This window comes from Parastagonospora nodorum (genome assembly GCF_000146915.1).
Source record: "Parastagonospora nodorum SN15 chromosome Unknown scaffold_13, whole genome shotgun sequence".
Taxonomy (NCBI): domain Eukaryota; kingdom Fungi; phylum Ascomycota; class Dothideomycetes; order Pleosporales; family Phaeosphaeriaceae; genus Parastagonospora; species Parastagonospora nodorum.
The window spans coordinates 624,847-649,455 of NW_001884561.1; the positions used below are offsets into that span (position 1 = coordinate 624,847).

At 52.3% G+C, this 24,609-nt stretch overlaps 15 protein-coding genes across 15 annotated transcripts; 11 read left to right on the forward strand and 4 right to left on the reverse strand.

Annotated features, from left to right (window-relative positions):
• Positions 1-100: 100 nt before the first annotated feature.
• Positions 101-2,125, reverse strand: SNOG_08770 (hypothetical protein; the record flags this gene model as incomplete). The annotated part of the gene is made up of 1 exon (XM_001799026.1): positions 101-2,125. One exon carries the CDS (start codon positions 2,123-2,125, stop codon positions 101-103), a length of 2,025 nt encoding a protein of 674 aa, XP_001799078.1.
• Positions 2,126-2,366: 241 nt separating this feature from the next.
• SNOG_08771 (hypothetical protein) lies at positions 2,367-2,573 on the forward strand (the record flags this gene model as incomplete). The annotated part of the gene is made up of 2 exons (XM_001799027.1): positions 2,367-2,468; positions 2,532-2,573. 2 exons carry the CDS (start codon positions 2,367-2,369, stop codon positions 2,571-2,573), a joined length of 144 nt encoding a protein of 47 aa, XP_001799079.1.
• A 388-nt stretch (positions 2,574-2,961) lies between these two features.
• On the reverse strand, positions 2,962-3,654 carry SNOG_08772 (hypothetical protein; the record flags this gene model as incomplete). The annotated part of the gene is made up of 1 exon (XM_001799028.1): positions 2,962-3,654. One exon carries the CDS (start codon positions 3,652-3,654, stop codon positions 2,962-2,964), a length of 693 nt encoding a protein of 230 aa, XP_001799080.1.
• A 289-nt stretch (positions 3,655-3,943) lies between these two features.
• SNOG_08773 (hypothetical protein) lies at positions 3,944-4,987 on the reverse strand (the record flags this gene model as incomplete). The annotated part of the gene is made up of 1 exon (XM_001799029.1): positions 3,944-4,987. The coding sequence occupies one exon, from the start codon at positions 4,985-4,987 to the stop codon at positions 3,944-3,946; it is 1,044 nt and encodes a 347-aa protein (XP_001799081.1).
• A 786-nt stretch (positions 4,988-5,773) lies between these two features.
• SNOG_08774 (hypothetical protein) lies at positions 5,774-6,418 on the forward strand (the record flags this gene model as incomplete). Its single annotated transcript, XM_001799030.1, has 2 exons — positions 5,774-5,968; positions 6,017-6,418. The coding sequence occupies 2 exons, from the start codon at positions 5,774-5,776 to the stop codon at positions 6,416-6,418; spliced, it is 597 nt and encodes a 198-aa protein (XP_001799082.1).
• A 984-nt stretch (positions 6,419-7,402) lies between these two features.
• On the forward strand, positions 7,403-8,468 carry SNOG_08775 (hypothetical protein). Its single transcript, XM_001799031.1, has 2 exons — positions 7,403-7,519; positions 7,568-8,468. The coding sequence occupies exons 1-2, from the start codon at positions 7,511-7,513 to the stop codon at positions 8,306-8,308; spliced, it is 750 nt and encodes a 249-aa protein (XP_001799083.1). The 5' UTR covers positions 7,403-7,510; the 3' UTR covers positions 8,309-8,468.
• Positions 8,469-8,569: 101 nt separating this feature from the next.
• On the forward strand, positions 8,570-9,067 carry SNOG_08776 (hypothetical protein; the record flags this gene model as incomplete). The annotated part of the gene is made up of 3 exons (XM_001799032.1): positions 8,570-8,673; positions 8,851-8,873; positions 8,994-9,067. 3 exons carry the CDS (start codon positions 8,570-8,572, stop codon positions 9,065-9,067), a joined length of 201 nt encoding a protein of 66 aa, XP_001799084.1.
• A 496-nt stretch (positions 9,068-9,563) lies between these two features.
• Positions 9,564-11,283, forward strand: SNOG_08777 (hypothetical protein). Its single transcript, XM_001799033.1, has 4 exons — positions 9,564-9,927; positions 9,980-10,194; positions 10,243-10,466; positions 10,521-11,283. Exons 1-4 carry the CDS (start codon positions 9,600-9,602, stop codon positions 11,170-11,172), a joined length of 1,419 nt encoding a protein of 472 aa, XP_001799085.1. The 5' UTR covers positions 9,564-9,599; the 3' UTR covers positions 11,173-11,283.
• An 864-nt stretch (positions 11,284-12,147) lies between these two features.
• SNOG_08778 (hypothetical protein) lies at positions 12,148-13,804 on the forward strand (the record flags this gene model as incomplete). The annotated part of the gene is made up of 1 exon (XM_001799034.1): positions 12,148-13,804. One exon carries the CDS (start codon positions 12,148-12,150, stop codon positions 13,684-13,686), a length of 1,539 nt encoding a protein of 512 aa, XP_001799086.1. The 3' UTR covers positions 13,687-13,804.
• An 896-nt stretch (positions 13,805-14,700) lies between these two features.
• Positions 14,701-15,948, forward strand: SNOG_08779 (hypothetical protein; the record flags this gene model as incomplete). Its single annotated transcript, XM_001799035.1, has 1 exon — positions 14,701-15,948. One exon carries the CDS (start codon positions 14,701-14,703, stop codon positions 15,946-15,948), a length of 1,248 nt encoding a protein of 415 aa, XP_001799087.1.
• Positions 15,949-16,785: 837 nt separating this feature from the next.
• On the forward strand, positions 16,786-17,308 carry SNOG_08780 (hypothetical protein; the record flags this gene model as incomplete). Its single annotated transcript, XM_001799036.1, has 2 exons — positions 16,786-17,182; positions 17,283-17,308. 2 exons carry the CDS (start codon positions 16,786-16,788, stop codon positions 17,306-17,308), a joined length of 423 nt encoding a protein of 140 aa, XP_001799088.1.
• Positions 17,309-18,560: 1,252 nt separating this feature from the next.
• SNOG_08781 (hypothetical protein) lies at positions 18,561-19,265 on the forward strand (the record flags this gene model as incomplete). The annotated part of the gene is made up of 1 exon (XM_001799037.1): positions 18,561-19,265. The coding sequence occupies one exon, from the start codon at positions 18,561-18,563 to the stop codon at positions 19,263-19,265; it is 705 nt and encodes a 234-aa protein (XP_001799089.1).
• A 1,392-nt stretch (positions 19,266-20,657) lies between these two features.
• Positions 20,658-20,939, forward strand: SNOG_08782 (hypothetical protein; the record flags this gene model as incomplete). The annotated part of the gene is made up of 2 exons (XM_001799038.1): positions 20,658-20,827; positions 20,888-20,939. 2 exons carry the CDS (start codon positions 20,658-20,660, stop codon positions 20,937-20,939), a joined length of 222 nt encoding a protein of 73 aa, XP_001799090.1.
• Positions 20,940-21,075: 136 nt separating this feature from the next.
• SNOG_08783 (hypothetical protein) lies at positions 21,076-23,407 on the reverse strand (the record flags this gene model as incomplete). Its single annotated transcript, XM_001799039.1, has 2 exons — positions 21,076-21,642; positions 21,758-23,407. The coding sequence occupies 2 exons, from the start codon at positions 23,405-23,407 to the stop codon at positions 21,076-21,078; spliced, it is 2,217 nt and encodes a 738-aa protein (XP_001799091.1).
• A 273-nt stretch (positions 23,408-23,680) lies between these two features.
• On the forward strand, positions 23,681-24,423 carry SNOG_08784 (hypothetical protein; the record flags this gene model as incomplete). Its single annotated transcript, XM_001799040.1, has 3 exons — positions 23,681-23,724; positions 23,779-24,161; positions 24,233-24,423. 3 exons carry the CDS (start codon positions 23,681-23,683, stop codon positions 24,421-24,423), a joined length of 618 nt encoding a protein of 205 aa, XP_001799092.1.
• Positions 24,424-24,609: the final 186 nt, after the last annotated feature.

Consider the following 24,609-nt stretch of genomic DNA (forward strand, 5'->3'; position numbering starts at 1 on the left):
TCAGTAGAACCTTGTATTCAGTGCGATTTGCTCTTCTTCTCAGAAGTACTTTGGCATTTTCCATACCTCGATCTTAGCACAGTGCAACTTTCTCATCTCATCACCTCCTCCCTTCCTTCACCCTATAATACCCCGGCGCATACTCCACCAACCAATCCATCTCCACCGCACTCAAATCCCGAATAAACACCTTCCCCTTCGTCTCCATAATCTCCGTATACACAACCCACTCCACCTTCCTATGGAAAAACACACTACTCGGATGCGCCCATAACGTCGTCTTCCCATCTACCGTCGCAAAACTCCCATCGCTCTTCATCCTCGCCACATGGGCGAAGAACCCCGTCGCCAGACACCGACATATACGTTCTGAAAGCGGCTTACCACCCACGCGCAGGATGTCCGAGGATGCGAGCGGCGACACGCCGATGCCGAACCGCTCGAGATAGGCAGCGAGTTGTTTCCGCACACTCACGGCTTTGACCAGCGATTTGTGGTTGAGGCTGTTTTCACGGCAGAACTGCACGCTCATGCCCGCTTTGAGAAACGCCTCGTACACATTGTACAACGTCAGATGATCGCCCTCGCTGACGGCGAAGCGGCGGCGCGCAGCGTCGAGCGCTTTCTTGCCGCCGTCGTGCGAGATGAAGGCTGCGCCTTGCAGCGTCAGCATAGCGGCGATGCTGAGCATTTCGTTCAGGCAGTTGAAATCGGGGTTTGCGGAGGAGAGCAGCGCGCGGGAGAGCATGGGCTCGAGGGGGAGTTCGGCCATGCGTGTGCCGAGGGGTTTTGTGAGGCGCGCATGTTCGTCGAGGGCGCCGAGGGAGAAGAGTAGGTCTAGGGCGCGTGTCACGAGGGATGACGGCGGAGGCGAGAGGTAGTCGAAGCGCACGATGTTGGTTATGCCTAAGTTGAGGAGTTGGAGGATCACGGGTGCCAGGTTCGAGCGCTGGATCTCGGGGAATGTGGCCTCTTCGAGTGATTTGTATGCGTCTTCGGTGTAGAGGCGAAAGCATTTTCCTGGCCGGGTGCGGCCTGCGCGGCCTGCGCGTTGGGTTGCGCTGGCTTTGGAGACGGGCAGGACGTTGAGTGTTTCGATGCCTAGACGGGCGTCGTATGTTCGTAGCTTGACATAGCCGCTGTCGATAACGTATACAATGTGGTCGATCGTGACGCTGGCTTCGGCGATGTTGGTGCTCAGAATGACCTTGCGCGTGTTTGTGGGTGCTTTTTGAAAGACGAACATCTGCTCCTCGGTTGACAATCCAGCATATAGCGGCAAGGTAAGGAGCTTCTGTTGCTTCGAAGACATGTCAGCTATGCGATCCCCCAGCAAATCGATTGCGTCGTCGATTTCCTCACGACCGGTGAGGAACACAAGAATATCGCCGTCAGACTCGGAGGTGTGGATGTCCATGATTGCCTCCACAGCAGCTTCGACGTAATTGTTGGTTGGTTCTGCAATGTACTGTATCTCAACTGGATATGTTCGTCCTTCAATACCCACAATCTGGCCAAACTCTTCCTTACTCTTCCCATGGACTTTCTCGCCCTCATCAGGCGCAAAGAAGTCGAGAAACCGCTCAGCCTCCAAGGTCGCCGAGCTCACGACCACTCGAAGATCAGACCTCTTGCGCAGCACCTTCTTAAGTAGTGATAGCAGTATATCAGACGACAAACTCCGCTCATGCGCCTCATCGACCATGATAATGGAATATCGATTGAGCAGCGGATCAACCAACATCTCCCGCAACAACAATCCATCCGTCACGAACTTTACCTGCGTATTCGCGCTCGTCACATCTTCAAATCTGATACTGTATCCAACTCTTTGACCCAATGGCGTCCCTAGCTCTTCTGCAACTCGCGCTGCGACACTCGTAGCGGCAATTCGTCGGGGTTGCGTGACCGCGATTTGCTTGCCATCTGCGCACCATCCTGCATCGAGGCAGAATCTTGGGATTTGAGTTGTTTTACCGCTGCCTGTTGCGCCGACGACTATGGTCACAGGGAATGTCTCAATGGTGTAAAGAAGTTGATCTTTGAGCTGTGCAATAGGCAGGAGAGCTGGTGGTTTGTAGAGATCCGGAATTACTGGCGTGTCAGCATCTTCTTCGTCGGCCATGATGCAGTTACATCCATAGAGGAGCCCAGGAATTATATTGCTCTAAGTTGATGTTGACAAGGACTGCCTGGGTGTTAATGAAGATGGAACATGGAAAGACACTAGCGATGACAGCGCTAGCTTCTTCGGTCACTAGCGTGCACCATTTGTTGACTTTTCGACCAGCTGTCCTCCTGTACTCTGAACTCGTCTCCTTGATGATCGTCTTGAGTCCCTTGTAATGCTCATCATAAACTCCTACATGTCCTATCCTATCCTGCAGTCTTTGTGTGCTCTATCCCTGGCCCTCCTGTTCTGTCTTCTCAGTTGTCATGATGCAATAAAAATGAGATACAAAGCGAGGGTAAGATTTATCGCAGTGAAAGGGCAAAAGAGGTGCAAAAAAGATGCAAAATAATTATCCCAGGAGTTAACTCCACAGGGACCCGCCAAACACCTCCGTCACTGAGACTCGAACGCCGGCTGGTTTGATCCTAGGAGTTAACTCACAGAGATCGCCGACGCCAATCTACCAATGATGCTTGAACTGTGAATTATCTGAAATACATACTAGCCTAGATCTATCTACAGCAGTATTAGTAGTTGACAGGTAAGTCATGCATACTAATTTTGGAGCACTCCATGTGCTGACGTGGGCCACAACAACGTCATGGCGATGATAGGTTCAATGGTATACGCGGGCGCAAAGCAACTGCTGTCTGAGACTACTACTGTGTACACGGGTATCTCAGGCGCTGTCCAGTGCATAGGCACAGTAAGTCAATCTCCGGGGTGCGTTAAGAACTGTCGTACACGCGGCTGTCATTCCTCACTACTCTACCACACCACCCATCTCCTCACTTCCTCCAGTGCTTCTTCATCCCCGGCCACGCACCCTTCAACTCCCGCTCAACATGCGCCGCCCAATCCCCATTCACCCTCTTCGCCATACCCACAAGGCGCTGCACAATCCGTGCGCTCTTGCCCACCTGCATCCCAGGTGCCGCTCCCTCGTCACCACCCTCATACCCTCCATCCCCAATCTCCCTCAGCACGATCTCTCCACCGCCCAGTATCCCCATGCCCTCACCCACCAATTCACAGCCAACCTCCATCGTCCTGAACCACCCCTTCTTCGCCATCACACCCCCAATAACCCCGCTCGCGGCGAAGAAGAACTGCAACATAGTCACCAAATTGACGAGCTGCGGGCGTGCTATGCCAGGCTCCGCAAGGTATGCCCACGGCGCCACGAGCTGCATTGAGCCTCTATCCCCGCGCGACAGCTTCGAGCCGCTGTTGGTGAAGAAGCTCACCGCGCCGTCTACTGCCGCCATACAGGCCAGCACCTTGTGCAGGGCCCAGTCGATCTTGATGTACCCGACGAACAGCGCGTCGTAGTAGAACCCGGGGATGTTCGTGGTGTCCCAGACGAGCGAGGAGGGGTCGAGGAGCGCATTGTAGACGCCTGGGAAGTGCGCCGTCGCGAGGTTGATGATGGCGGCGGTGGTGTAGTAGCCCGGAGGCACGTTAATAGCGGTGTTGTACATGGTGTTGTGGTATTGTATGTGTCCTTTGTATGTATGGGAAGGTAGGTATTAGGAGTGGGACTGGAGGGAAGACGGGGGAGTGCCTGAAAAGATTTGATTTCGTGGTTGACAATCTGGTGGCTTTCATTTTCACTGTGAAGGTGCGTTTGCCACTCATCTGCATTCCAATGTCCTCGAGATATCACAAAATCGACATGACATCTCACACACATCTCCCTATTCATTTCTGATCCCTCATCCCTTCCCATCCTTCCCTCAAACCCACATAGAATCCCTCACACAATCCTCATCACCACCCCAACTCCCTCCTCATTGCCTCCACTAGCACACCCGCGCCAATCTTATTCGTCCCCGGCGTCGGATGATAATCACATCCCAAATCACTCCCCTGAGCCGGCCAATCCACGACAACCGCCCTCGTCCCATTCAACAACCCCACCGCATCCTTCAGCGCATTGCGCTGCTTGCTCTTCTCCATCTCGCCCGTGGGATTACCGTCACTCAACATGGGACTCGTCACGAGGAAGAACGCCGGGTCATTCTTATAACTTGCCTTGACGGACTCGACGAACTTGACTACCGCGGCAGTGTAGTTTGATGCAGGAAGGATGGGCCGCCCGTCTCCGTGGCCGAAGTCGTTGGTTCCGAGATTGAAAACTACGGCGTCCGGGGCGTCGGTGCTGGGGAACGTGTAGGTGTTGTCTGCGTCGTTGGCGCCGTAGCGTGTGTAGCGCACTGGCATGATGGGATCGGGGTCGGGTTTGCCAGATGCGTAGTTGCGGATGATGCCGATGCCGCTCCAGGAGATGAGGGAGTAGTCTGCGTTCAACGCGCTGGCGGTCAGGATGCTATATCCTTCTGAGATGATCTCGAGCGCGGCGCTGTTGGTGCAGGGGAGTGTGCCGCCAATGCCATATGCAGAAGTGATGGAGTCACCGATGACTTCTATTTTGCGGTTTGAGACGGGGATGTCAGGGCCAAAGGTGCCATCGGTGGTGATGTTGCCGATGAAGATGGAGCCCCATAATGCCTCGGAGCTTTTGCGGAATTCGACGGTGTGGTTGCCGTAGGTGAGATTTGCTGGGGTCGAGATGGAAGGGCCTTTGACGTCGGCGATGTATGTCGATTTCCCGTCGATGATCAAATCTGCACTGCTTGTGCCAGTCACTCCTTCTAGACCGATGGACGCTGACGCTCCTGTAAACGTGAAGGACACACCAGTGGCCGACCACGTCAACTCTTTTGTCGCTGGATTCACACGTCCTAGATATCTCACAGCACGAGCTGTCTCGAAAATGGCCAGTACCGGTATCCATGAAGTGAAGGGAATCATCTTGAACATGTGAAGTTGACCTTCCGAAGTGGCATAGTGGCCGTTGTAGGTCCTTTATGTGCATCCGTCAATTCGCCTCTTGCGTACTACCTAACAAAATAAGCATTAATTTAGTGCATCAAGCATATTACTAAGATCGATCGTAAAGACACCATGTGGACAGATTTAGTGCCCGGAGCGCTGACTTCCCTGCATTGTGCCTTTTTGGAAACGGAATTTAGCCGTCCGCAATACGCTACCGGGAAGATGTCTTTCTACACTGCAACGGCCCCCCTGCTCGCCCAATGGGAAGAATTGTCACTCTAAATGTTCAGCATGACAGAGTTTCCGAAGTTCTGTTAAACCAGGTTCATGGATGATCGGTGGTAACATCAATTGTAGGATCCCGGCACTCCATGACCCCGCGCACGCACGACAATACATCGACCGTGCGTATGATGCAGCATAAAGCATAGTTGTGGGAAGAGAGCTGTCACTCACCTTTATTTTATCATAGTTGAGGTATGGAGGTTGGATAGACATCATTGTCGAGATTGAATTCGTCTCTTGAGTCTTGATACTTCACGAAGCTATCCACCAGATTGAAAGTTTCTGACATTCGAATCGTAGGACCATGGAGGCTAGACTCAATCGTGAGTGGTGATATAGTGAGTGTCAGCTATCTTGAATCATAGCTGATAAGTCAATTGTGACTGTGAAGAATCATGTTTACCACACCTTGGAGTTAGCAGAAAGCTCCTACCTTCAACCTCGTGCTACATACTTACCTCCAACTAGACCTACAATATGTTTGAAACACAAGCTCTCAGACCATACATTTCCAGTTCTACCCCAAGCTTTGATAGCCTACCTCCCGAAACTAGGAATGCAATCTACACGGTCATCTTTGACTCTCCTTCCCCATTCTTCGTTAAGGCAACACAGGGTCCGAGACGGAGATTCAAACTTCGCGAAAGGAGTGAGAAATCTCAGTACGACGCCGTAAGCGCACTCCAGGCACTTGAACTATTCAGTTGTACTATACGCCAGGAAGTTCGAACTCTCTTCTACGGCACCAGACAGTTCATCGTCCTGCCCTGTGGATACGAGTATCTCACAGTATTCTTGCAGTGGCTCGATTCGATTAGACCACAGTGCCGCGGAGTCCTGCGCGACGTTTATTTGGCGGGTTTTATGTGGTACCAGGGCTCTTTTCCGTTGACTGAACAGTTCCATAACTTTCTTCGAAGTTGTACAGGCATGCGCAAGCTTGGGATCCAGATCCATGGCTGGCACTTGCGCGAAGCTAGGGGCAGAAGTTTGAACGCACACCTCGAAATCCATGGTCGGGGTCCCAAAAACGGGCTAATGTCTGGATTCGTCGTGTCGGCTTGGGCGGAGACCATTGTGCGGTTGCCTGCATTGCAGACATTCAGGCTCGATCTGATCTAGACTATGGACAATATTAAAGAGGCTTGTGGAGAGGTAACAACATATTTTTACCCCAACAAGAAAAGGGGAGAAATGTTAGCGGAGGACGTGGAGAGCCAGTTGCACGAAATGATAGTGGAATTGGGCATTGGTAGTGGGGCTGAGGTGGAGGTCAGATACATGGGCATCGACAAGAGACGGTATGAAGACTCACCGTGGTGGTGGTAATTTACGATACCTTCTAGACGACTCTACTGGGCAACACATGTGAAACTTGATTGATGTTGCCGGCCAACCCGGCCGAGGATTCCGCAATGAATATTTGTTGAACCAACGCAAACTCTAAACAGCCGAGAACGTGTGCATTGCGTTAGTGTAATACCTGGCGTTCGTTGTACATGACAGATGTCATGGCCATTGCGCGTTGTAGAAAAAGCCATGACCCCTCGATGACAGGCCGTCCTCGACGCGGGGAACGGGGGTCATCGCCATGACATGCAGGGGAATGCACCGGCATCACAGCCATATGCAGGACCCGCCCAGTTAGCACACCGCGGTTGAGGTCGAGGCAGTTCTCGACTCGACAGTGCGGGGGAAGAGTGGTTCTCGTGATTTTAGTCCAAGTGCCCATTGCAGTGACAGAAGGGCGGAGCGAAACTGAAAAATGTACACGACTCAGAAGGGTAAGCGCGATTGGTTGGTGAGGTTTGGGGTAAAGCCATCAAAACTTTGAGTCTTTGGAATAGATAAAGGTGAGGCGATTGATCGTACCATCTCACTCTACGCGAAGTGATATGCCGCAAAAGCAATGCCCCAACGCCTGACATTTGGTTTTGTGGAGAAGGTGTGGTGAGAGAGGCGGAGGGGGAGTGCTGGCACCAATGACGTAGCGCGACTACCTCCGGGATCGCCCCGCCTTCCCCCATGCTGTAGCGCTCCTGCCAGCTCAGTGCACGCTACTGAGTTGCTTTATTTACCTTGGGCCCCAACAAGTCCGAGATACCACCCACTTACCATCTCTACCACTCTTCTCTGCCTCCTCTGCACCGTCAATTGACATCACTGTACCAAACAAACACCCCACCAACCTACATTCCCCCACCGACCGCAACCATGGGCAAGGTACGTACCAAAACACTCCCCCACCTACCCCGCTAACACACATGGCAGGCGAAGTACATCATGCTCGACTGCGACAACACGCTTGTCCAGTCGGAGCGTTTCGCCTTTGAGGCGTGCGCCGACCTCACCAACATTGTCATGGAGAAGCACAACATCAAGGAGCGCTACACAGCCGACTCGCTGCTCGAGGACTTTGTTGGCCACAACTTCCGTGGCATGCTCAAGGGCCTCCAGAAGAAGCACAACTTCACCATGGCCGACGACGAGATGGACGACTTTGTCCAGCAGGAGCTCGGCGCCGTCACCCGCAAGCTAAGCGAGAAGGCGGTCGAGTGCCCTGGTGTCACCGCGGAGCTTAACAAGCTGAAGGAGCAGGGCTACCCAATGTCCGTTGTCAGCACCTCCGCCAAGAGCCGTGTCGTTGCTTCCATCGAGAAGGCCGGCATCGCCCACTTCTTCCCCCCAGAGCACGTCTACTCGGCTGCCACCTCCCTGAGCCCTCCCAGCTCCAAGCCTGACCCCGCCATCTACCTCTACGCGGCTGAGCAGCTCCATGTCAAGCCTTCTGAGGCTATCACCGTCGAGGACAGCAAGAGCGGTGCCACTGCTGCCATGCGCGCTGGCATCCCCTGCATCGGTTACGTCGGCATCTACGGCATCGAGGAGGGCAAGGAGAAGATGGAGCAGATGGCCAAGCTTCTCACCGAGGAGACCAAGTGTGCTGCCATCATGTACGACTGGAAGGAGTTCCAGGACTGCCTGAAGAAGGTTGAGGCCACCATGTCCTAGATGGCTACTGACAGTCTGTTGAGACTCTCGGGGACGGACATTTGACGAGCTTGCTTGCGGCAGCGGTAAGCATAACGAGACATGTGGAACGACCTATACAATGGCATGAGTAAGCAGATAGAAACTAGAATCAAATCCTTCTGGCCCTGTCCGATCACAACGTTTCCTCCCGATCGCGCTTTCCTTGTGCTTCTCTCTGTTTGTTGTGGTTGATGTCATGGGTCCACTTGGGCTGGAACGGCTTTGGCCGGGCGGGGCACAATGGGCGACTCCACCGCGCGCGCCCTCACACCAAACTCCGCGTCCGTGTCGACGAACGCATCGTCGCGAATCACAACGAAAATTCGACATGCGTGCAACGCCAGGTATGATTGCGATGCCACAAAGACATGGACCCGTACACCACACCTGTAAGGGCGTCTGACAGCTACCGCTCTACAAGCAAACGACACCAGAATTCGCGACTCACGTGTTTTACCATGCCCAGTACATGTACACCGGGTGTCCAATATCGTGCCATCGCTGGCTACTCAGGAACAAAGTCTTGTGGCTGCGGCTGAGTCTTGTAAGTGCAACGCTGCCGTTCGGACCGGCCACGGGTGCCACAATCGCCAAACAGCCCTGCAATGATGTTATCCGACGCATGAATTCATCGATATTGGACCTCCCTACTGGGCCTGATAAGGCCTGGATGGCAAAATCGCGCTTTCGGGATGCCAATGGGCAATTTTTGTCCTATCGTGTCGATGCGACATCTAAGAGCTGGATCATGCCGGGTCACACAGCACGACTCTGGCAATAAAGTTGACAGATGCAGAAGCTGCCAACGATGCGAATGCACCCAGGAGTGCTTATCATCCTCACCATTTCCCTTGATGTATTTGTTTGCCCGTCGATCAGGCTTGGCGATGTGTTGGCAGTCGAATTAAAACCTCCTTCCGCCGATGCCAAGTAGGCTTAATGTAGCCGCCGAAGCCTCCTGCCTATCCGGTGGCCTACTCCATCGGTCATCGCATTTGATTAATTTAGTATACCCAGTCTCCCGTATCCACGGCAGTCGGCTTCTACATACACATGCCCAGAGTACCAATCAATGCATTGAGTGATGGAGCACCGCGTGGAGCATGCAGGCAAGAAGGGGAAGGTACCGTGACGACCTGCCAGGTTGAGCCGTAGGGCGAATCCGACACCAGCGAGCATCTCTTATGTCTCAAAATGGGTATAAAGAGATCACCTCAGGAGCGTGTTGAAGGTTACGCGACCTCCCAAGTACCTCGCCACGTCTGTCAACATGTTCATCCGAAGTGCCCTTTTGTCGCTTTCCGCCCTTGCGGCGGCGAAGGAAATGCCAAAGGATGAGTTCAGGGCCGCTGAGTTGTACGACTCAGGCATCCGACACGCCAACAACATGGCCATCAAGCATGAGCATTGGGCCATCCAGGAGGCTGCCGGTGCTTACAGGTCCGAGCAGTACAGGGAGGTGAAGGACAAGGTCGAATGTATCAACGGCACTGCTATTACCAGCACGGATACGTTCAAGTGCAGCAACCTCGATCTCCTCCACTTCCTGTCGCACGCGGAACTTGGTAGCACTCGTGGTGTTGGCTCTTCGTCATGGGGTATGTGTGCGCCGATAGTGCTATGGAACTTTTCGGGCTAATCTATCAACAGGATGGACCTCTGATGATGGGCGCGAATTTGTTGCCATCGGCCAGCAGGACGGAGCTGCATTTGCTGAGATCACCAAGGAAGGCAAGCTGTCGTACTTGGGACGCTTGCCTCAGTACTCCACGCCCAGCACGTGGCGCGAAATCCGTGGTCAGAACAACCTCATGATCATTGGAAGTGAGGCCGTCGACCACGGTATCCAGATCTTTGACATGAAGGTTTGTATGCGAGCCCAGTTGCTGTTTGCCATTTCTAATGCCCAACAGAAACTGCTTACCGTCGATCCGGCAAAGCCTGTGACATTCAGTAACCAGAGGGATCTTGCGGGTCATTACAAGGGCCTTCCCAACGGCCGTACCCACAACGTTGTCACCAATCCGGAGACAAACTTCATCTACTCAGTTGGAGCGGTGCCTAGGACTTCGGCCTGCAAGTCTGGAATCATCTTCATTGACATCTCCGACCCAGCTAACCCTACGAGCCCTGGATGGTAAGCTTACAATGCCCCAGGACGAATTATTTTGCAGCTGCTAACGTAGTGCAGTGCTTCCCAGGATGGTTACGTGCACGATGCTCAGTGCCTGATCTACCGCGGACCTGACAAGGAGTTCGAGGGACGTGAGATCTGCTACGGCTACAACGAGGACACACTCACAATCTATGATGTGACCGACAAGAAGGCATCGAAGGTCCTCTCAATTACCTCCTACGAGGGCGCAGCCTACACTCACCAAGGTGTTGTCTTGGACCCAATGAACCAGAAGTACTTGCTCCTCGATGACGAGTACGATGAGTATGACAAGGTTGGCCCTGGAATTCCAGGTAACCCCATCACCTACATTTGGGACATTTCTTCGCTCCGAGCACCCAAGCAAACTGGACTTTACAAATCGGGCGCCAAGGGTGTTGACCACAACCAATACGTCGCCAACGGACTTGCATACCAATCCAACTATGGCACCGGTCTTCGCATATTGGACGTACGATCCATCCCGAGTGACCCCACTGGTAACGGTGTGAAGGAAATTGGATTTTTCGACGTCTACCCTGAAGATGACGACCTGCCCGGTGGTGGCGCTGTTGACTTTGTTGGCACTTGGTCGAGCTATGGTCTCTTCAAGAGTGGCCACATTCTGATCAACACCATGGAGCGTGGCGCATTCGTCGTCAAGTTCCAGGAGGGCAAGGGCATCTAGAAGTTTGGTTTAACAGCGATGGCATCGTACCCGGAACCTTTCTGCGCCTCTTTTCTGCATAATTGCAGTCACCTAATACACATAATTGATGCTTGACCACGACCACGAAAATTCCCCACTCTCATCTGTGATAGCCATTAATCTTTTCTATGTGTTTATTTCACTTTGAATGGATCCTGGATATCCTCGAGCCTTTTTCAAATCAGCAATTTGAAACAAAACTCAACTGAGACAGTACAGGCCTCCACTTAAGAACATGTGGAATTACACCGAAAAGCAGTGGTCCTAAGGCTAATCACAGCAAGCATTTCGTCTACCAACACCTTTCATAACTATTCAGTTTGTTTTTCTTGGCCCTACTCGCAGCTTTTGTAACGTCGATGAATACAGACGAGTGGTCCGACCAAGCAGTCCGCGGAACGTTCGGCCTATGCAGACTGTGCCTGCCTCTTCCAGCGATGAATTCCTATCAAGCTCGCGATGCATAACTTGGCCATCACCTACCCCACCTGCGGCTCTTCAGTGCGATCTGGCATAAGTGGCGAACGAAGCACAAATGAAGTTGCTCTGTCCACATTGTGGCGCATTTCCGCCAAGCGGCGGATGAGTCTTGGGCCAATATAAATTTGTCCGCCTGCCCAATGAGGACTCGCCCGAAGACACCAAATAACCTCCTGCCCCATGTATCACAGTGCAGAACCTCGCCAAGATGCTTTCTATCTGTCGCCGCACCTAACACCCGGATAGCGGTCGACTGCATAGTGATCCCCGTGTTCTCTGTGGTTCCTGAATTTCGTTTCGACATTGCCAGCTGCCTTTATGGGCTAAGACCAACCAGTGCGCGATCGATGATCAGCAAGGGACCTTTCTGGTTGCACTGCTGCAAGGATACGAGGTAAAGTATATATCATGCTCATCCTCTGAGTTTTTTGAATTCAGCAGCAGTCTCCTCGCTCATAAATCTCAACCGCCAATATGAGATACGCTTTTCTTGCCGCTGCGCTTGTTGCGCCATCTCTTGCACAGTATGGTGTCGCTCCCAACCCACCAGTCGTCTCTCCCCCAAGTGAGAAGCCGTTGATCTCCGAGGCCGCTTTGATCAAGGACGTCAAGCTTGAGGACTTGCTTGCTGGATCTCAGAAGCTCCAGGATATTGCCGATGCCAACGGCGGAAACCGTGCTTTCGGCGGTGGCGGCCACAACGCTACCACTGAGTGGCTCTACCAGACTCTGCTCGCAACTGGCGCCTACGATGTCTACAAGCAGCCATTCGTAGAGCTCTTTACGGCTGCCACCACCACGTTTTCTGCAAACGGCGAGGCGGTCCCGGTTGAGTACCTCACATATGGACCTTCTGGCACCGTGAATGGTACTCTTGTCAAAGTTAGCAGCCTTGGATGCACTGCTGCAGACTACCCATCGGCCGTCTCTGGAAACATTGCCGTAATTTCTCGTGGCGAATGCACTTTCGCCATCAAGGCCGCCAACGCGAAGACTGCCGGAGCTGCTGGAGCTGTCATATACAACAACGTAGCTGCCACCCCTCTTTCTGGTACCCTTGGTGGTGACGGCGACTATGCACCCGTCGTTGGTATGACTCAGGAGGCAGGAAACGCTCTCCTCTCTCAGATTGGCAACGGTACTGTCCAAGCAAACCTTTTCGTTGATGCCATCCGCGAGAACCGCACCAACTACAACGTCATCGCCGAAACCAAGGAAGGTGACCACGAGAACGTCCTCATGATTGGAGGCCACTCCGACTCTGTCTACGCTGGCCCTGGCATCAACGACGACGGCTCCGGCACCATCGGCTCCCTTGTCGTCGGCCTCGCCCTCGCAAAGTACAAGATCAAGAACGCTGTTCGCCTCGGTTTCTGGGGCGCCGAAGAATTCGGCAAACTCGGCTCCTTCTACTACCTCAAGACGCTCAACGGCACTCTCTCCGGCAACAGCACCGAAGCTAGCAAGATCCGTGCATACCTCAACTTCGACATGATCGCCTCGCCCAACTACGTCCTCGGCATCTACGACGGCGACGGCAGCGCCTTCAACTTCTCCGGCCCCACGGGCTCGGACAAGATCGAGAAGGACTTTGAGCAGTTCTACGAGAACCGTGGCCAAGCTCACGTGCCCTCGCTCTTCTCCCTGCGCTCCGACTACGCCGCTTTCCTCGAGAACGGCATTCCATCCGGTGGCCTGTTCACCGGCGCTGAGGTCCTCAAGACGGAACAGGAGGCGGTTATGTTTGGCGGCGAGGCCGGCGCACCGCTCGATGCGTGCTACCACCAGAAGTGTGACGACATTAACAATCTTGCGGAAGACGCTTATCTGCTTAACACCCAAAGCATTGCGAACAGTGTGGCTAAGTATGCGCTGAGCTTTGAGGGTATTCCGAGGGCGAATGCGACAATCAGGAAGAGGAATGCTGAGAGTTCGCGATTCATGGCACGATTTGACGACGGTGGTCATGCACACCACGGACAGAACTGTGGTGCGGGCAAGAACTTGGAATAAAAGTGTAAAAGGAGGTGGGAGTGGGGGATGATGAAGATATGAGATGATACCTTGATGACTTGTTATGATGTTGTAGTTGTAAGAAGACGCAGAAATGCATGAAGAGTTTAATCGTTACTTTTGCTGGGAACGATGTGGCATGTGATTTTGTGGTGTCCGCAACCATGTGCCAGAATAAATAGATCTTTGGATTTCGACTCGTATTATAGCTCTTCCATTTGAGCGTTTAATGAATTTGGTTTGAACGTGCGAGGTAGTGCTCCTCCGAGTTGAACAAATATACGTGTTCCCAAGGTGTTGTAGTCCCTCAAGTCTTTCTGGCCTATGTCTAGAGTTTGTCATCAATGTGATGTCTTTTCCCCGGTCGTCTCAGACACTGGGAAACAACTTTTAACAAGTTCTCGAATGATGTCAGGATATGGTATTTGACTTCTTGGGTCTGGTATCGTGATATTGTGCCAAATCACTCTCTGGATGTATGTACGTTGCTTCCGTTATATTGAGCATTTCATTTTGAAAGCTTGATTTGCCTCCTGGACTATTACAATTTGGAATTGAGTTCTTGGGGTTTGGAAACATCTATATTGATCCTGCCGGTCGTCACTTGCAGTCGCACATTGTGTGATGTTTTGATTTGAATTCTACGTTAACATGGCGTTGTCATTAGAGGCAGCGCTCCTGTCGGGGCATCGATCCCACACAAGATGCAGTGAAAGACTGGGGAAATATGCCATTACTCATGAACAATGTAACGTCAGCCTCACTGCTCGCGTTGACTCTACCCAAGCCAATTCAATTCACTTCTGGAGGCTTAACCTGCGTTCAAACATAAGCGAGCTCTTGCCCTTAGATATACATATTGCCCTTCTCCAACCTCCGACAACTCACCACCGCCACTCATTACATCAACTCAATCAACTCCTACTAAACTCAATTCAATCGCAAAAATTCTTTCGAATTAATTCAGTCTCTTCTTGACTCACTCTTTAACCTCCGACGAAACTGGCAGCTACCATGTCCGAACATTTGGAGTCAATGGACATTGACGATCACCGCCTGGGAGACCGCTCCCCGAAGGTATCCGCTGGCGGAGAAAAGAACCCCATGCTAGACATCGTACGACTCATACGCCCTATGCCTCGCTCATTCAAAGAAACTACTGCATCTGAGGCACCTAAAGTACCTGAAGTAAAGCCCCAGCGCAGACAACGGAAGTATGGATCCCCTGTCGTCCGTCTAAATGGAACTCTGCACCACGCGCGCTTCAATGGCTCAGTGGGCAGTCTCGACGTCGAGTGGTCCGAGCGATCGTGGCGTTCGAAAGTTAACAAGGCGGATATGCTTTATCTCCTAGACCATGCTGGAGAGGACATCAGCATAGTCAAGACGTGGAATTCAGATGCTATATGCCAGTATATGGTTGCAGTGCGGAAGGATCGGGATGATAGGCGGCAGAATGGAACAGACGGGAAAGTGCATGCATTGACACTTCTCGCGAGTATGGCCACTACCTGGGCAGCTACGGAAGTTGATGCTGTCGGCGCCGATGCAGATGAGAACGATGGAGACGAAGAAGGAGTTGATGCAGGTATCATTGCAGTCGACCAGCTTGATACCGATGCAGAAGGCGACTCTGACGATGACATGACCGGTTCCTCTATCGAGGCGTACTTTACAGTTGACAACGGAAAACCAACGATTGGCGAGGAAGAGGAAGTTTTCGACGGAGACGGGCTCACTCTCATTGAAGACGAAGTGCTTTCGCCCACCGTCGAGACGCCTATCATTTCCGAAGTCACCGTCGAGGCCGACTCCCAACCCAAGGCCTCTAGCAAGCCTCATTTTCGGCGAACCATGACCCTCAGCCGCGCCCGCGAGTCCCTCCTCGCCATCCAACAACAAGCCTACAACGACGCCCGAAACTCTTTGTTCAAAGACTACGATAGCTACGTTATGGCCCACGTTTTCGCGCCTGTCCGCAACACCACTCTCATACACGATCACAACGGTAGTGTTGTGTTTTCACATCATACTCAAATGCTGGTGCGCGATGTTATACAGGCTCGCGACACTGCGCGGATATGGCGCGATAGATTGCACATGGAACAAGGCAATCAGGTTGCCAATTTGCATAGTGTGAAGGCTGGGCGTGAGGAGCTTTGTGAGCGGCTCATCGCGGTCTTGACTGATTGGCTTGAGGTTGAGGATGTAGATGCTAAGGAACAGGCCAAGAACATGGTTGAGGAGCTCTTGGATATGTAAAGGTCATACGTGCACAGCTAGAGCGAGTAGCGTTCGATGGTTGTTCGGAATGTTTGGTCGATGAACGAGTCTAGGGCGTTAAGCTATCATGTCGGGATACAGCAGCAAGAAGTAGCGCAACAATTGATGCTTTCACAGCCACCTGAAATCCCCTCTTAGAACCAGTCAACATGGTAATGTGGCATAGTAGCATAGTGTCGAGAGTAAAAAGACTAATCTCTCGCTACCCGGGCTAGTAACTATATAAACGCTGCCACACACGGTAATGGCTAAAGCTCCATAATGACAAGCCTTTTTTATTACCTTTTTAGCCTTTAAATATATGCATGCTCACACAAGATATCAAGGTACGTTCTTACACTATGCGTACCTAGGTAGTACTCTGGATTCAGAAGTAGTGTGCATAACTTATTGCCTAATGGAAGATTCCAAGTCCGCATCACCGTGATACTGCGGGGTAGCGCAATCAATCCTTTTAGTCGACGAACATAAGCGTGTCGATCTGTAGCAATCCTCACCTCGTGGATCTAGCTTCGTGTTCCACAACCTGTACGCGGATCATTGATCGGCAGCAGGACAGTCTGCTAGTGGTAAGCACTATGTACAGATCAGAACTTAGCACTCAGGTAGCCAATCCAGTCAGCCTAGATATAAATAGGGTGAGATTACCACACATGTGAATTACAGGAACGTAATCCTGTCAACTCACATATGCATGATTCATTAGTCAGTAATCTCCGAGCTTGGACATCCAGCCACAGAATTTATATCATGACGTTCTCTCTCCTGTATCCTCGAGTCCATATCTTCCCACTGTGTTCTACACACTGCAATAGAATGACGAACTTTGAAATCCAGCACTGCACCGAGGAAGACATCCCCCGCGTCTTTGAACTCGTTTCGCTGTCATTCGGCCACGATCATGAGTACATGGACGCAATCTTCCCGCACCACGACACACCAGCTGGACGCAAAGCAGGAAGTGAGCGCTTGCTGAAATCGTTCCATGAGGATCAACACGGTGTCTTCCTCAAACTAGTCGAGACCAAAAGCGAGAAAATAGTCGCTGCGGCGAAATGGAATATCTACAACGGCGGTCCGGTGCCTCAACAGCCTGAGCTCGATGGTGATTATTGGCAGACTGAAGATGACAAAGAATTCGCAAAAGGGATGTTCAAAGAATTCTTCACTGCGAGACAGCGCTTAATCGAAGAGACTGAAGCTCATCTGGCTGGTATGTTGCGATGCCAACCTTGGAAATCGAATGCCTTAAGTGATTACTAGCTTACCCATCCAGCGCTCGATATGTTAATGGTAGATCCAGCTTACCAAAGAATGGGAGCTGGGCGAGCATTGGTGAGATGGGGCCTTGCGGAGGCAGACAAGTTAGGTATAGAGGTGAGTCTCCCAGCAAAGTGACAGGACCATCTGCTGAATAGTGACCTCAGGCTGTTGTTGAGGGATCAGATCAGGCTCAAAGATTATACGAATCAGAGGGATTCGACGGAACACGGCTTGTGTGCCCAGTCCCTGAGAAATTTGCGGCTAGGCGCAAGCAGGCGTATTGGTGGATGAGGCGTCCACTGCGACACACAGCTTGACAGATGGATTTTTAGGTATGGTAATGCGGCGATAGCGAAGTAACAAGGCTGTGCCTCAGAGCGATGCCTTGTCACCGAGATCTCGGGAGCCTTGTAAGTGAAAGAAATTTGGTCCTGGTCCAGAGCAACGCCACATCCACATGGCGTTTTCCGTGTACCCAAAGATTGTATCTATTCGGACTCCAAGTGCCGGCTGGTCGACATATGTTTTCCTCCTGTTTGAGACAGCCCGAGAGCACTTTGAAGTCTCTTCTTGTCTCTTTGAACTAACTTAAAGCTACTGGCCCGTCCGATGTCTCATCTTTGAAACCATAGTTTGACACGACCTGTGTGCAGTATGAACTATGCTGGTAGCCTTTTGCTACTGTTGCAGAGAACTTTGGAAGGTTTCTGTGTGAACTGGGGTATTTGGCATTTCACATTTTGAATGCTTTCTGATAGCAATTCATTGCAGCAGTGCGCAGCGCATCTTCCCATAACAAAGGGTTCTACGACATGCTGAGCACGCCGTGATCAATCCATTTGCTAGGGTAGTGATCTCATACATCGCCAAAAGTGAATGAACGTGGCACGGTTTGATTCCATCTCCAAAAATAGCGGCCCATCAGTGACGTTCTGGACCGAATGGGAATCGGACCGAGACAAGACGAGACTTGAGATGGCTCGAAGAAGTAAGATGTCCCATCGTCGCGGGTGCCACGTCGCTATCGACACGTGACGTGCCAGTTGGGTGGCCCAACCCTTGTGCAAATCACACACCGCTCAATGGCCAAAATCAAGGCACAGCCTGTCCAACATGTGAATCATAACAAGAGAGCCAACATTCACTATCCGTCGCGCAGTACATTACAACCCCTCGTCATGTGCATCGATCGTTCACCTGCACCAGCAAACTTCCTACGTTATCTAGCCCCAGGGTCTTCTTGCGCAACCACAGCATCCCTGCATTAGCCTCAACAGCAACTGCCGCTATCCGAACATTACGTCATCGTCACGCTACAAACACTGCCCATGTGCTACCACAACTACACTTCGCATAACGGCTGCGGCCACCTGGGAGAGTCGCATAAGCAGCCGTGGACACTTTGCCCTAAAGCGATCGCGAGACTCAATGAACATCGCGGCGGTCCCAGCTCTCCGCCACTGTCTCCCCCAGCGACAGACGCCTTTGCAGCACCGCCAAAACGCTCCTCATCCGTGCGCGGCTTCTTCTCGCTGTCGCGCTCCAACACAACTGCATCGCGGCGCACAATCTCGGGGTCGTCGATAGGGACGGCACGTGATTCGTCCTCCAGCAATGGCTCCTACACCTATGCGCCGAGCGTTGAGCTGAACTATGCGAACTTGCCAGACCATCAACTCGCGGCCGCGAAATGCGCGCAGCCAATCAAGCGCACGCATGTTAGTCGTGAAATGGATGTCTGTAAGATCTGCAAGCGCTGGATCAGTGACATGCGATCCATGATTATCCGCTACGACAAGACTGGTAGTATCAGGGGAACTGTCGCCTTCGATAAGTTCTTGAAACCCGAGGGAGACGGGCTAGGTGAGCAAGAGGATGATGTGACCATTCCGCTCGATGACCGTGATGATCATGGACATGTTCTGGGCGCCAGGCAAGCTATCGTCATGGGTCACCCAGCCGGGATGCTAGATGGAGATGGAGGATTGTTGGCGCTGGAGAAGGAGTTGAATGCGCAGAAAGGTTTTTATTGACCAATGCCGGAATACCACCCAGTAGTGTGCGAGGAAGTTTGTATTGTTAGAATGTTGATCTAGTCCGAATCGTATATTTTTCGTCAGTATTACAGTCCCCACTCCGCGGATTGGATCTCTCGCATGTTAGTGGTGCGGCGGCCTATGCCTTCGCCACGCATGCTTTCCACGCATGAGACGCAAACTTCCTCATCGAGACAACCCAAAGTGGCCTGATTTACTTTGCCGGCATAAATTATCTCCACAATCAAGTTCGCCCACAAGCGAAGATGTCGAGTTAGAATCCTGCCGGCGACATGCGGCTCCTCTGATATGGTCCTGTCCATTATGCCAAACTTCTTCATGACTTGAAATCTGGAACGAGGAAAAATAATCACATACACTAAGAGCTTCTACGTTGTTTCGACCATCTCATGTCCTATTTCCAGAAATGTGGATGAGGCTGATGGTGGCGCACTGTTCCTTAAACTCGACACTTGCGCACGCCTTGCATGCGCGGTGATGATGCCCGGCGACAAAACTCACGGTGTGACTGGTGCGGCGTCAATGTCCACTGTTAGCACAGTGATCAATACATGTTATCAAAAGTTGCTGAAAAAGGAATGAGCATGCTCCTTGCATATAACAGTACGGTATTAATGCATCGTTCCATGCATAGCCCAAGAGATTGCGTCGATCAGTCGTGAGGTTCGCATCTGACTGGTGCGGCATGTATGTCCTCAACTAGTGCAGCTATCGATACTTACTCACAATAGTTGCTGGAAGAGGTATGTATGTGCTGCTTGGACGCAATTGTGCTGTGATGTGCTACTATTCAAGGCATGACGTCCGCGGAATGCCGACGGTCGAAAATAACCATCACATATGACTGGTGCGGTGTTCATGTCCATGATTAGTGCAGTGAACGACAGCATCTTACAGAATCTACTAAAAGAGGTAGGAGGGCGCATGGGCATAATGCAAAGGGGTATAGTGCAGCGAAAATACTGATGAGGTCTTCGTAACGAGTTTTGATCCGAGGAGCACCAAGGGGCACACACATTCAATGTTTAGATCCTTGACTAGATCCACAAGTAACGGACATGATGTAGCCAATGGAGATGGCTTTTAATCTCTAAGCCTCTTTCCGCGATCGACGAATCGACAACGGAGTGAATGAACGCTTAGCAGGCAGCGCAACGAGCATTTTTGCTGCTCTCTACCTACCCGACCAGCGAGGAAACGCGAACCTTCCGATCCCATAAATATGACCAAAAGCTTTAACCGCTCACTATATCATGCCCACCATCACCCTCACTCCTCCCTTTCACACCCAACAACATCAACGCAAACTCCCGTCAGCCATAATCAATACTGCCAAGAAACAACCGCAGCACTCCCCCAAAACCAACAATGTGCACAGAAATCCTTCACCGCCCGCGCACCTGCCAACACACAAGCTTTCTGCGCTGGGACTACTGCAGCGTCATCATCCCCTCCGACCGCGAGCCGGAAGTAGGCCGCGCGTGTCGGCTGTACAAGGTCAAGTACAAGCGCAGCCACGACGGACACAACTGCTTTGAGTGTGCGCGGGAGAACATAATGCGGAATACTGAAGAAAAGGATAAGAATGTAAAGAACAGGCGGATGAGGAAGATAGCGGTGAGGCTGGGCTGGGTATTTGGCAGGAAATAGGAGGGGGCGCGAGGATGTATGTTCGCCATGTAGTTCCATGATATTGAGATGGAGGAGGCTGGCTACCTTCAACCCATCCCCAGCATTCCTCCGAACCCCAATACTCCCGTGAATCTATTCACGCCTACTCATCAGACTACCACGTCCTCGTCTCAAACCGCTCCCTCAACACCTCGTATTTCCTAACATCCCCCACGCTAGGCTGGATCTCATGCACGCCAGCCGCAAAATCCGCCTCTTCGACTACATCGCTCTTGCGCCTGAGCGCAATCTGTCCCGCGCGCCTGAGCAGCGCCTCCAGATCCGCGCCCGAGAAATTCGTGCACTCGTCCCTCTCCCCGAATAGCGCTAGCTCGGCACTCAACACGCCCCTCTGCCTGATCAACGCCCTCAAAATATCCACGCGCTCTTTCGGACTCGGCAGGCCGACGTACAATCTCGTTTCCAGGCGCCCAGGGCGCAATATGGCCTCGTCGATCATCTCGGGGCGGTTGGTGGCGGCGATGAGATAGATGCCTTGGCGCATGGAGAGGCCGTCAAGTTCAGTGAGGAGAGTGTTTACGACGCGGGCGGAGGCTTCGTGAAGCTCGGTGCTGCGTTTGGGGGCGAGGGCATCGAATTCGTCGAAGAAGACGACGCAGGGTGCGGAGGAGCGAGCGCGTTGGAAGACTTGACGGATGGCGCGTTCGGATTCGCCGACATACTGGGGTGGGTTAGTGAGGGTATTATGATACAATGGCTTTTGATGTGGGCAGAGGGGGCTGGTGAAGGAGATGTAGTCGCTAGGCTGGTTATTCGCATGCGGGATAGTGACTTACCTTGTTCAATAATTCGGGACCCTTGACGCTTATGAAGTTTGCTTTGGACTCTGCCGCCACCGCCTTTGCCAGCAATGTCTTACCACATCCTGGCGGGCCCCATAGTAATACACCAGTCGCAGCTGTGATGCCGACCTTTGCAAAGCGTTCCGGACTTTTGATGGGTTCCACAATGGCCATTTCGAGCTCTTCGCGTACTGCTGAAAGAGCGCCAACGTCACTCCAGGTCGTATCGGGCACAGTTGCAAAGCCTTCTCGTTTCGATGACGGTACAATGGCTGGAAGAACGGCGTCAAATGCTTCCATGGAGATTGCGGTGTCTTCGAACCCTGGCGGGCGCAAAGCATCTGGATTTCGTACACGCGTGACGAGGCGCCGGATCTCTTGGTTGACGCTGAAGTCCTCTGAAGGGTCAGCCTCATCTACCTCCATTTCAGATTCCTCTAACGCCGCCTGCTTTTCCAGCGCTTCTCGATATCGATCCATTGACCAGGTACCTGCCTTACTGACAAGATCTTTGAGATCGGCACCAACGAATCCTGCCGTCTTCTTCGCCAGGGATGGAAAATCAACGTCGTCCGACAGTTTCGGTTTGCGAGTGAGAGCCCTGAGGATCATTTCTCGCATATTTTCGTTGGGTACGCCCATATTGATCTCGGTATCAAACCGACCACCGCGTCTGAGGGCCGGATCTAAGCTGTCCGGACGATTACTTGCCGCGAGCACAATAACCGGCTTGCCATCATTCCCTTCCATGGCTAGACTATCCATGGAGATAAGTAGCTGGGCGACAATCCTTTTCTCCATTTGGCTTTGTGCACTGTCACGTTTTGGTGCAATGACATCGATCTCGTCAATGAAGATCAAGCATGGCGCCACCTCTTTCGCTTTATCAAAGTGTTCGCGAATCTGCTTCTCAGATTCGCCCGACATTCCGGAAACAACAGACGGTCCAAGGATCTCGATGAAGGGAACGCCAAGTTCTGCCGCGAATGCTCGACTGATGACAGTCTTACCACAGCCTGGCGGTCCATGGAGCAAGATGCCACGTGGTATTGGAATTTCCCGACTAGTGTATTCTTGAGGACAGAGCAATGGCATGACAAGGTGCTCTTTCAGCTGCCTTTTGATCTTGGACACACCGCCGAGGTCGGCAAGACTTAGGCCTGTTGGTGGTGCAGTATCGATCTTCGATTCCGGAGCCGCAGCCTTCTTCTGCCTCTTGCTCTCCCTCTCGCCATCCGCCCTCTTCCCATCTCTCTTCTTGCTCTTCTTTTCCTCCCCATTCATCGCAGCCGGCTCCTTACTGGCCCAAGTATTAACAATCTGCTTATTCATCCAATCCCCGCTTTTACTACCCTTCACTTCAATCTTCTCGTCCCCAAACTCGCCCTCGACTTCAAGCAATTCGTCTTCGTCGTCTCCGCTCTCGTCTTCACGGATCACGTCGATTACGCGCTCGATGCTGTCTTCAATCTGCTTCTTTGGCCGCCGTTTTAGGCTCGAATTGGACCGTTGAATCCATTCATAGATGGTAATGAGCCGCAGTTTCAACGGTGACTCATTTTTGTCGTCCAGATATTTTCGCACGATTTGGTACACTTCCTTGTCCAGGCCGGCTTGGAGGGTGGGCCGGGAGCGGGGAGCCATGGCGGTTGTGATTTCAGGAGTAAGTCAGGAGGTTGTCGCACAGAAGGTCCCCTTTTTTCGTCGAATTTTTGCACTTTTTGGCGACGTCTGTCTGGAACGACGTTGCCCATGTGATGTCGAATTGCATCCACAAAAAAGTTCGATACGCCACTTATCGATAAGACTAGCGTCGGCGCGCCGTCGGCTAGATCCGTGCATACGTCAATCAAGGCAGAGCATGCGAGACACCAAGTCTCATGCGCATCACTGGGAGCTCATGGAGTCTGTAACACCATGGGGAACTCTAGTAGCTCGAACAAGATCTCTGCCCAGGACAAGTATGCAACCACCCGGTGAATGATGCGCTGCGTGTACTGATGGTGACTGCACAGGGCGATCCTGGATATGAAGAACCAGCGTGATAAGCTACGACAGTACCAGAAGCGGATAACCGTTCTTACCGACCGCGAAAAGGAGATCGCGAAGGAGTGTCTAGCTAAGGGGCAGACGGATAAGGCGAAGCTGGCGCTGCGGCGGAAGAAGTACCAAGAATCGCTGTTATCGAAGACGGACTCGCAACTGGCGCAACTGGAGATACTCACCAGCGACGTCGAGTTCGCGCTGGTGCAGAAGGATGTCCTGTACGGGCTGCAGCAAGGCACCGCCGTATTGAAGGAGATTCATCGCGAGATGGGGGGCATCGAGAACGTGGAGAAGCTGCTTGCCGATAACGAGGAGGCAAGAGCATACCAAGAGGTTGTCTCGCACTTTGATCGTAATCGCCACTCAACGCTGACACATCTTAGGAAATCTCTGAACTTCTTGCGAACAAGATGTCCAACCAAGACGAAGACGAGGTGGAAGACGAGCTCGAAGCTCTCGAAGCCGAGGTCAACGGCGTCCCAGAGCTGCCCACCGCACCTATCGCGCAACCACAATTCACAGCAGAGGAGAAGGCCCAGATGGCGAAGGACAGGGCTGCGAGAAGAGCACGTGAGAGAGCTGCTGAGCAGGCATCGCAGCCCATGTTGGCATGATCAAGCATCTAGACGGCATATAGAGTGCATTCAAGCGTGGCGTTGGGGTTTCTTCTGCACAACACGATCGTCCAACACGTTGCTTTCGGCGTGGTGGCGCATAGCGAGAGGTTGTCATGTATCTCAAACTCGACCTATGAGTACCTGACGATGCTGTCCACGTGCATCATGTGAGGGCAACGATCG

Coding starts and splice junctions, on each gene's coding strand:
- SNOG_08777 (XM_001799033.1), top strand. CDS start 9,600: ATGTTCATCCGAAGTGCCCTTTTGTCGCTTTCCGCCCTTGCGGCGGCG. Junction 10,195..10,242: donor TCCAGATCTTTGACATGAAG/GTTTGTATGCGA, acceptor AATGCCCAACAG/AAACTGCTTACCGTCGATCC. Junction 10,467..10,520: donor AACCCTACGAGCCCTGGATG/GTAAGCTTACAA, acceptor AACGTAGTGCAG/TGCTTCCCAGGATGGTTACG.